The following is an 11,103-nucleotide window of genomic DNA, read 5'->3' as shown; positions in this document are numbered from 1 at the left end:
GAGGGATTCTAATCCAGCCTGGATCGTTGGGGACTCTAATCCCCAGCCTGGACCCCGTGGGATTCTAATCCCCAGCCTGGACTCCGTAGGATTCTAATCCCAGCTCTGGACTCGTGGGACTCTAATCCCAGCCTGGACTCGTGGGATTCTAATCCCGCAGCTGGACTCCGTAGGACTCTAATCCCCAGCCTGGACACCGTGGGATCTAATCCAGCCTGGGACATCCGTGGGAATTCTTTCCCAGCAGCCTGGACTCCGTGGGATTCTAATCCCAGCCTGGACTCCGTGGGATTCTAATCCCCAGCTGGACTCCGTGGGATTCTAATCCCAGCCTGGACCTCGTGGGATTCTATCAGCCCAGCCTGGACTTCCGTGGGATTCTAACCCCAGCCTGGACTCCGTTGAGGACTAGCTAATCACCCGCCCTGGACTCCGTAGGACTCTAATCCCCAGCCTGGACACCGTAGGACTCTAATACCCAGCCTGGACTCCGTAGGACTCTAATCCCCAGCCTGGAACTCTTGTAGGATCTACTTCCCCAGCCTGGACTCTGTAGGACTCTAATCCAGCCTGGACTCTGTATAGGACTCTAAATCCCCAGCCTGGGAAGTAAGTAAACGCCAGCCCTGAGTAGGAACTCTAATCCCGCAAGCACATGGACTCTGTAGGACCTAATCCCCGCTGAGATCTGTACGGACTCTAATCCTCAATGGACAATCCAAATTTAGGGGAGGCAACACAGGATACGTTACATTCGTTACACTACACACAATGAGTCCCCTGAGCAGTAACTTGGAACTGGTTGAGAAAATAAATAAATGTGTGCACATTTTAGAGATACCTGGCAAGGTCCTCAATATTAAGGAGGAGTAGAGATAATTTCCTGTCATCCACTTCAGTCTCAGCTCAATGCGCGAACGGCAGCGTCGAGCAACCCACAATGCAGATAAATAACTGTCGCTCACGCGAATGCTGCAGCTAGCAGATGACCCACAGTTCAGCGCTACCGTGACTCAGCAGTGACCACAGTTCACTGGACCTCCAGTGGACCAACAAGTTACTGGAACAGAATTCCACATTCAGCTCCGTGACGTCAGAAGTGAAACACAGTTGCAAGCTCCGTGGACGCTGACAGTGACAACGTTGCAAGTCCGTACTCAGCTGTGACGACTAATCACTTGTGACGCAGCAGTGAAACAACAGTTCAGCCGTGACTACAGCAGCAGTGACCATACAGTTTCAGCTCCGTGACGCTAGCACGACCAGCAGCTGTCACGGCCCCGGTGACGACTCAGAAAGTAAGCACAATCACAGTTAAAAGGGCTTCCGTGACGTCACGCAACAGCTGACTCAACCCAGTTAGCGTTCCGTGGACGCTCGAGCACGTCGCACAACAGTTTCAGCCTCCGTGAACTCATGCAGTGACCAGAACAGTATAAGCTGCGTACGTCAGAGGCAGTGACCAAGCATTAAGAATGCTTAGCTCGTGTTGGACTGATAAGCAGTGATTCTTTCTAATATGCTAGGCCGGATCTTTCGGTTTTGTGCTGTAATCACATTCACAAAGCGATAGATGTTGACCATAGCACTCTAGTAATCGTACTTTTACCTTTCTGTGACGATTCAGCATACTTAATGGCACACTCTTACTAGTTGAGCAATTCTACAAGTGACCTCGATAGCACAGTGACACATCACAGAATTTGTATGATTGCGTCAACGTGACATCAGCAAGTTGGACGCAACTTGTTCAGTACTACTCTCTCTTGATGTACGCATTCGATATGTGACCACAGTTCAGCTTCCGTACGAGTGTTATCAGGCTTATCACTCGTTGATAACACCAAATTACGATTATACTCAAGTATTTATTATTCTTAGCTTCTCCGGTGAGGGTCAGAACATGCAGTGACTCTTACCACAGTCTTAATACTATTACTTTCGAGTCTCTTGGTGCTTATTGACGTTAAGCAGTAATATACTCTAGTTGATCATTTATGTAACAAAGTGTATGCACAATTGGGTCAAGCTCCGGTTGCGGTTCTGTTTGAACACAGTTCAGCTTGGTGACTCAGCAGCTATCGACTCATACTGTTTCACGCGAGATCGTCAGCAGTGACCAACAGTTGGACTCCGACGGAGAGACTCACGTGGGAGTGACCAACTTCATTGTCTAGTGTTTAACTTTCACAGTAGTACTCATAATCACATAGCATTCGTGACCACAATTAGCTATTCAGCTCCGTTGTCCACATTTCAGCAGTTGACCAACAGTTTCAGCTACGTTGACCTCAGCAGGGAGACCAAACAGCGTATCGAGTACATGTGTAGACGTACGTGAGCCCGGTCAGCAGTGACAACTAAACTCACGATTTTCAAGTCTTGGCGAACTTGTAAGGACTCAGCAGTGGCAACCCAGTACAACGCCTTGACACGTTGACGTCAGCAGTAGAGTACTGGACAGAGACGCGAATTCTAGGCTTCTCGAACGTATAAACGCATTGTAGCTTTAAAAGATACATGCAGTGACAACGATACCAGAGAAGTCAGTTTATGCTAGCTCCTTCACGTCGTTGAAAACTGTCTTCTACATCTCGTAAGCAGCTCGCTACTCGATAATTCAAAGTCCTATCAGTCCTTCTCCGGTGACCTAAGCAGTGAACCAACCATGTCCAAGCGCTCTTCTCGTGACCCTTATGCAGTGACTCGAATCAAGGTTTTAGAGCTCCCCAGTGATCCGTCAGATTTTCTTGATACTCAACCCTCACTTCTCAAGGCTCCGGTACGACGTTAGCAATGTAGACAAGATTTCACGCATGTTTAGCCAAGCTCCGAGTGTAACAGTAAGCCATAGCTAGTGACCCAAGCATTTTCAGCTTTCTAGACCTCCTCGTTGGAGCCTATGCTTAGCTCAGCTTGAGAATCCCTTCAACATGTCTCTTCTCAGTGACCTCCGCCGTTGAGACTATGTCATAGAGTCACCTAGACCATATAGACCTTCCTCCCGTGACGTCTGCGCTCAGTGCGACCCAACATTCTTTCAGTCTCGACCCTGGGCTGGTAGCTTTAGTTTCTCAAAAGATTTGGGCCCTATACCATGCCCAGGTCTCTGACTCTTCCTCGCATAGGTGACTAAAGCTAGTTGACCAACTCAGTCCTCTCAGTCTCGTGACCCCTCCTCACATGCATTGACCCTCAATAAGTACTCTCTGCCTGATAGTCTACGGTGCTAGTATCCCTTCCTATCGAGCAGTGAACTTAACCTCAATTGCACTTCCCTCCGCATTAACAGACGTTTCAGACAGGCTGTAGGTAGTTTAGTCCATGAATCCTTCGCTCCCTCTGACTGGACCTCTGGTAGTTCAAGCGTTCAGCTTCCACTCAGTGAATTCGTTTAGCCGCGCCCTAGCAGTGACTCATAATACTGACCCAGTTTTCAGCTGCGTAGTGAATACAGTCCATATCACTTTCCGCTCCTCCTGACCATTGGGTAGTTAGTACCCATATGCTCCTCCCTTCTCTAACCTTCTGATACGTCAGACACAGGTGACCTAACCAGTCAGGTTCCCTTCTCGTGGACCCCCTTCCATGCCTGGCTTAGAGCAGCGCAACCAGTTTTCTTTGTTCAGAATAAGTCTAGTCCGTGGGGCCTACAATCCGAGTCACTACGTGGGGACCAGCATCCCAGTTTTCTCATGCTACAGCTGTACGGCTGATTATGCTATGTAGTTCATTAGGACTCCATAGTGACCAAACAGCTGCTTCAGCCTCCTCGTGACCTCGAGCCATGGACCCAATGATCATGTTAGTTCAGCCGGTAGTACTCGTCATACCGCATTGTGGACGCAACCCATGTTTCCATCTGGACCATCCGGTGTACCGTCTGGGCAGTGACGTCGAAATAGGTTACCAGCGCTTCCTGAGTGACGCTCAGTAGCAGTGACCATTCAGCCCTCATCTCCCTCTACGGTGACGTCAGCCCTCAGTGGCCCAACCCAGGTTTTTCTTCCACTACCCTCCCGTTTGCCTAGGTATCTCTAGGTCCAGTCAGATTGCACTTAAAGACCACTCCAGCTCTTCTCTGACCTGACTGATAGACGATTATAGTCACAGCCTCTCAGTGATCGTCACCTATGGACCGCAATCATCTGTTCTGGACTCTCGTCACCTGGTCAGAGTCATGTTAGGAATCAATACGCTTTTCACGCTCCCTCGTCGTAGCACCTCTGGAGTACGATATGGACGCATATATCCAGATTTCAGCTCCTGATGGCATCCTCAGCATGCGCACAAACTATTCAGTTTCAGCTCTGACCCCTCGCGTCACTGATTATGTCTACAGGTGACCATATAAGCACCGTTCAAGCTCTTCAGTCACCTATCTGAGCAGTGACGCAAACATTTTCAGCTCCGTGCACGTCAGCAGTGACCCGTTCTCAACAGTTGACGACTTCAGCTCCTCGTGCTGGTTCAGACGTAGTTGAACCTCCATAATACCTGTTCATGCCTTCTCTTCGCCTCTGACGTTTCCTTGAGCAGCGTGCCAATCCATTCAGCTTCCCGACGCTGTACCTTGCATCAGGTTGATACAAGCAGTTTCTCACTCCCGAGTTGACCACAGCATGTGACCCATTAACAGTTTAATTACCCGCTTGTACGTCAGGTCATAGTTCACGCACCAACCGTTCAGTCCTCCTCGTGAAACTCTGATAGATAGGTGAGTGACCAACAGATATTTCCAGGCTTCATTCCCGTGACCCCGTCCCAGCAGCCCTGTGCAACCCTGACCTCTGAATAGCATTTTTTACAGGGTCCATATTCCTCTTCGGTCGATCGTTTTTAAGCCTTCACAGTCTGAAACCTCAGTTTGACCTGCACTAGTTTTAAGTTTCAGCTTCCCCCTGATTCACGCATATACCTTGTGTCACGCCATAAGCTTCATACTCAGCAGTGCCCCTTCTCTTGACCTCTGATAGTTAGTCCATATCCTTCCTCCCCTTCTCTGACCTTCGTGATTAGTTAGTCCATATCCTTCCGCCCCTTCTCTGACCTCTGATAGTTAGTCAGTATCCTTTCCTCTCCTTCTCTGACCTCTTAGATAGTATAGTCCATATCCTTCCTCCCCTTCTCTTGGACCTCTGATAGTTAGTCCATATCCTTCCGCCCCTTCTCTGACCTCTGATAGTTAGTCCATATCCTTGGCCTCCCCCTCTCTCAACTCTTGATAGTAAAGCTGTGCACAGGTGTTTTGAGGCATGGCTTAGCTGGGCACAAGAGTCACCATCCTTGCCCCCTTTCGCTTATCGTATATAACTTTGCGCTTCAAAACCTTCATAGAAGCTGCAGAACCTCCATATGGACTAACTACCAGAGGTCAGAGAGGGAGCGGAAGGATATGGACTAACTACCAGAGGTCAGAGAAGGGGCGGAAGGATATGGACTAACTACCAGAGGTCAGAGAGGGAGCGGAAGGATATGGACTAACTACCAGAGGTTAGAGAAGGAGAGGAAGGATATGGACTAACTATCAGAGGTTAGAGAAGGGGAGGAAGGATATGGACTAACTATCAGAGGTCAGAGAGGGGAGGAAGGATATGGACTAACTACCAGAGGTCAGAGAGGGGAGCGGAAGGATATGGACTAACTATCAGAGGTCAGAGAAGGAGAGGAAGGATATGGACTAACTACCAGAGGTTAGAGAAGGGGAGGAAGGATATGGACTAACTATCAGAGGTTAGAGAAGGGGAGGAAGGATATGGACTAACTACCAGAGGTCAGAGAAGGGGCGGAAGGATATGGACTAATAACAAGGGTTACATGTAGAAGACATATTTACTGAGACTAACTTCCTGTCACATTTCTTTTAAAGCTACAATCTTTCTCAAGCTAGTTCCTCTCTCTCATATCTAATTGGTTGGCGTCTTCAAGTTCCCAGATGTATTTATTGACCTACTCTACACATGTACTGTGTAATAGCAAGGTTAGAGCTAGTTTATAGATTAAGTAAAAAGCAAAGGGTCCTGACTTGTCGTCAGTGGTGGAAAAAGTGCCCAATTGTCATACTTGAATAAAATAAAAGATAACTTAATAGAAAATGACTCAAGTAAAAGTGAAAGTCACCCAGTAAAATACTACTTGAGTAAACGTATTTGGGTTTAAGTATACTAAAGTATCAACAGTAAAAGTGTATGTGACCAATAACATTTGATTTGATTTAACTGTAATTGCAAAAATATGCTTAAGTATCAAACGTAAAAGTATAAATCATTTCACATTACTTAAATTAAGCAAACCAGATGGCACTATTTAAAAAATGTACAAACTAAGCATTTGTGTTTAGTTAGTCTGTCAGATCAGAGGCAGTAGGGATGACCAGGGATGTTCTCTGTTTAGTGAGTCCTCCAGATCAGAGGCAGTAGGGATGACCAGGGATGTTCTCTGTTTAGTGAGTCCTCCAGATCAGAGGCAGTAGGGATGACCAGCGATGTTCTCTGTTTAGTGAGTCCACCAGATCAGAGGCAGTAGGGATGACCAGGGATGTTCTCTGTTTAGTGAGTCTTCCAGATCAGAGGCAGTAGGGATAGACCAGGGATTGTTCTCTGTTTAGTGAGTCCTTCCAGATCAGAGGCAGTAGGGAATGACCAGGATGTTCTCTGTTTAGTGAGTCTCTCAGATCAGAGGCAGTAGGGATAACCAGGATGTTCTCTGTTTAGTGAGTCTCCAGATCAGAGGCAGTAGGGATAAACGGCGATGTTCTCTGTTTAGTGAGTCCTCCAGATCAGAGGCAGTAGGAGATGACAGGATGTTCTCTGTTTAGTGAGTCCCCAGCATGAGCAGGGCAGTAGGGATGACCAGGGATGTTCTCTGTTTAGTGAGTCTTCCAGATCAGGGCAGTAGGGATGACCAGGATGTTCTCTGTTTAGTGAGTCCTCCAATCAGAGGCAGTAGGGATGACCAGGATGTTCTCTGTTTAGTGAGTCCTCCAGATCAGAGGCAGTAGGGATGACCAGGGATGTTCTCTGTTTAGTGAGTCCTCCAGATCAGAGGCAGTAGGATGACCAGGGATGTTCTCTGTTTAGTGAGTCCTCCAGATCAGAGCGTAGGGATGACCAGGGATGTTCTCTGTTTAGTGAGTCCTCCAGATCAGAGGCAGTAGGGATGACCAGGGATGTTCCTCTGTTTAGTGAGTCCTCCAGATCAGAGGCAGTAGGGATGACCAGGGATGTTCTCTGTTTAGTGAGTCCTCCAGATCAGAGGCAGTAGGGATGACCAGGGATTGTTCTCTGTTTAGTGAGTCCGCCAGATCAGAGGCAGTAGGGATGACCAGGGATGTTCTCTGTTTAGTGAGTCCGCCAGATCAGAGGCAGTAGGGACGACCAGGGATGTTCTGTATAAGTGTGTGAAATGGACCATTTTCCTATGCATTGTTACGAGTCGCGTAGTTTTGGGTGTCATGGAAAATGTATGGAGTAAAAAGTACATTATTTTCTTTAGGAAAGAGGTGAAGTAAAAGTTGTCCAAAATATAAATAGTAAAGTAAAGTACAGATACCCCCAAAAAACGACTTAAGTAGTACTCAAAAGTATTTTTACTTAGTACTTTACACCACTGCTTGTTGTCCAGTGACCTACAGAACAGGTTTGAATTAATCTAGTACACCTTCAGGGTACCTGAGTGAACAGGTTGTACCCTAACCAAGCTCTGTATCGTGTAGTATCTGTTCCCCAATTTAGGGCAGGCCGTGTCTCTCTCTCACCTCTGTGTACGTGTCTGCCTCGTTCCTCATCGTGATAAAGGCTTGGAGCTCTCCGTCTGACTCTGCATCGCCCATGGGGGTCCTGGGGCTGCTCCAGGGGACCCACTCCTGCTCCTCTGTCCTCCAGGACAGGCCCTCCTGACCCTGGCTTGGGTCACTGTGGCTGGACATACTGGCTCTGGAGGTCTGAGTCCTGGAGGAGTTCTGAGTCCTGGTGCTCTGCATTTTGGAAGTATCATATCTGGAGGACCAGAGAGATTAGTTTAAGTTCATGTTGAGGTAGTCTCTCTCTCGTCACAGATTTGGTTCTGGGTGCCCTTATTGTCCCAATATCACTAATTTGACTCTTTCTTGCCGTGCCAATGCTGTGATTCAGGAAGGAAATAGCATAAACACATGCTGACGGAGAGATTCTCCTAAACATAGCCTACATACCAGATTACAGAGGCTTCACAGATGCTGCTTGTCTATATCGTCGGGCAGTGTGCCAAGATAAAAAATAGACTATGGTGTATATATATATATTTTCCCATTCAGAAGAACCTCTAGATCTGAATGAAATAGACTAGAATGTGTTATCATGCTGTTTTAATTAAAGCCTACCATTTAAAAATAAAAATTACATGCACAGACGAAATGTGAAGTGTATCATAAAACAGTAATATCCTTACCGTAATACAGCGGTCTTATCATCTAGGTTCTCATCGAGATTACAGTAACTCCGCCAGCAACAACTATACAACGCCCCCATCAGACCCAAAAACTGTGAATCATCCAGCACATCTGATTATCCAAAGAATATCTCTACAATTTTCCTCAGGTTTTTTACCATAAAATAAATATTTGAAGATGTAATGTAACAAGTGAAGTTCCCCAACATTGCGAGCCCGGATCTCAGACACAACTCTGAAAACTTGTGCGTCTTGTTTTTTCATGGTCCATTGGGGGCGGGGCGGGGCGGGGCGGAGCGGAGCGCACGTGAGTCCATTCAAGAAGCGTGACTAACCTGGCGTGACGATGTATCAGGAACCCATGAATGGAACATTTATTCAGCCACTGTTGGAGAATGCTATTAGCTCTGTGGAGTCCTCTCTCCCATGTATTTACTGCTATGTGTCTGTCCTCTCTCCCATGTATTTACTGCTATGTGTCTGTCCTCTCTCCCATGTATTTACTGCTATGTCCTAGAAAACAGAGACACCGGCCTAGGAAAACAGAAGACACCCGGCCTAGGAAAACAGAAACACCGGCGCTAGGAAAACAGAGACACCGGCCTAGGAAAACAGAGACACCGGCCTAGGAAAAACAGAGACACCGGCCTAGGAAAACAGAGACACCCGGCCTAGAAAACAGAGACACCGGCCTAGGAAAACAGAGACACCGGCCTAGGAAAACAGAGACACCGGCCTAGGAAAACAGAGACACCCGGCCTAGGAAAACAGAGACACCGGCCTAGGAAAACAGAGACACCGGCCTGTCTTGCTCTCTACAAACTCTGTCACTGCCTGAGCCTCCATCTGAGAGACAGCCCCAGAGTGCCACAGTAGTTGTCATGGCAGCAGTCAAATGATACCCCAATCGCTAGGAGAACGATAACATGACGTCTGTGTTGTGAATGACATGTAATCTAACATGTAATCTAACATGTAATCTATGAACTTCAAATCTTACATGCACTGTAAATACAGTGGTGCAGCCGACCTTGAGACAATCATTGTTCCAGCCCTCGTAAGTCAGTCCATAGACTGAGGAGGACACCAGTCCAGGTTTTTGTTCCAGCCCTCGTAGGTCAGTCCATAGACTGAGGAGGACACCAGTCCAGGTTTTTGTTCCAGCCCTCGTAGGTCAGTCCATAGACTGAGGAGAACACCAGTCCAGGTTTTTGTTCCAGCCCTCGTAGGTCAGTCCATAGACTGAGGAGAACACCAGTCCAGGTTTTTGTTCCAGCCCTCGTAGGTCAGTCCATAGACTGAGGAGAACACCAGTCCAGGTTTTTGTTCCAGCCCTCGTAGGTCAGTCCATAACTGAGGAGGACACCAGTCCAGGTTTTTGTTCCAGCCCTCGTAGGTCAGTCCATAGACTGAGGAGGACACCAGTCCAGGTTTTTGTTCCAGCCCTCGTAGGTCAGTCCATAGACTGAGGAGGACACCAGTCCAGGTTTTTGTTCCAGCCCTCGTAGGTCAGTCCATAGACTGAGGAGAACACCAGTCCAGGTTTTGTTCCAGCCCTCGTAGGTCAGTCCATAGACTGAGGAGGACACCAGTCCAGGTTTTTGTTCCAGCCCTCGTAGGTCAGTCCATAGACTGAGGAGGACACCAGTCCAGTTTTTGTTCCAGCCCTCGTAGGTCAGTCCAAGACTGAGGAGAACACCAGTCCAGGTTTTTGTTCCAGCCCTCGTAGGTCAGTCCATAGACTGAGGAGGACACCAGTCCAGGTTTTTGTTCCAGCCCTCGTAGGTCAGTCCATAGACTGAGGAGAACACCAGTCCAGGTTTTTGTTCCAGCCTCGTAGGTCAGTCCATAGACTGAGGAGGACACCAGGCCAGGTTTTTGTTCCAGCCATCGTAGGTCAGTCCATAGACTGAGGAGGACACCAGTCCAGGTTTTTGTTCCAGCCCTCGTAGGTCAGTCCATAGACTGAGGAGGACACCAGTCCAGGTTTTGTTCCAGCCCTCGTAGGTCAGTCCATAGACTGAGGAGGACACCAGTCCAGGTTCTGTTCCAGCCCTCGTAGGTCAGTCCATAGACTGAGGAGACACCAGTCCAGGTTTTTGTTCCAGCCCTCGTAGGTCAGTCCATAGACTGAGGAGGACACCAGTCCAGATTAGTTGAATAATCTATGGTTGCGTTTTGTATTCGCTAACCTGTAATGCCCGGTAATGGAATCATAGTTATCACATATCTGGTGTACAAACTTTAGCTACAGAGCTAACATCCTTCGCTCCAATTCTAGTCCCAGTTTGCCCCCTAGCTGTATGTCTACATAGATGCTCTCAGAACACAGACACATAGCAGTAAATACATGGAGAGAGGACAGACACATAGCAGTAAATACAATGGGAGAGAGGACAGACACATAGCAGTAATACATGGAGAGAGGACAGACACATAGCAGTAAATACATGGGAGAGATGACAGACACATAGCATAAATACAGGGAGAGAGGACAGACACATAGCAGTAAATACATGGGAGAGGACAGACACATAGCATAAATACAGGGAAGAGCACAGACACATAGCAGTAAATACATGGAGAGAGGACAGACACATAGCAGTAAATACATGGGAGAGAGACAGACACATAGCAGTAAATACATGGGAGAGAGGACAGACACATAGCAGTAAA

At 47.7% G+C, this 11,103-nt stretch overlaps 1 protein-coding gene across 1 annotated transcript in view; it reads right to left on the bottom strand.

Annotated features, from left to right (window-relative positions):
- LOC112070763 (melanoregulin-like) overlaps window positions 1-8,659 on the bottom strand; it is a 14,887-nt gene extending 6,228 nt beyond the window's left edge. Inside the window, exons 1-2 of the mRNA XM_024138212.2 lie at window positions 8,428-8,659; window positions 7,757-7,997 (exon numbers count right to left, since the gene is read on the bottom strand). Coding sequence (XP_023993980.1) covers window positions 7,757-7,997; window positions 8,428-8,507 — 321 coding nt within the window. The 5' untranslated portion in view covers window positions 8,508-8,659. The remainder of the gene's footprint in view (window positions 1-7,756; window positions 7,998-8,427) is intronic.
- Window positions 8,660-11,103: the final 2,444 nt, after the last annotated feature.

This window comes from Salvelinus sp. IW2-2015, unplaced genomic scaffold (assembly GCF_002910315.2).
Source record: "Salvelinus sp. IW2-2015 unplaced genomic scaffold, ASM291031v2 Un_scaffold1418, whole genome shotgun sequence".
NCBI classification, from domain to species: domain Eukaryota; kingdom Metazoa; phylum Chordata; class Actinopteri; order Salmoniformes; family Salmonidae; genus Salvelinus; species Salvelinus sp. IW2-2015.
The sequence above is the reverse complement of the archived record's forward strand: the minus strand, read 5'-3'. Positions and strand labels throughout refer to the sequence as shown.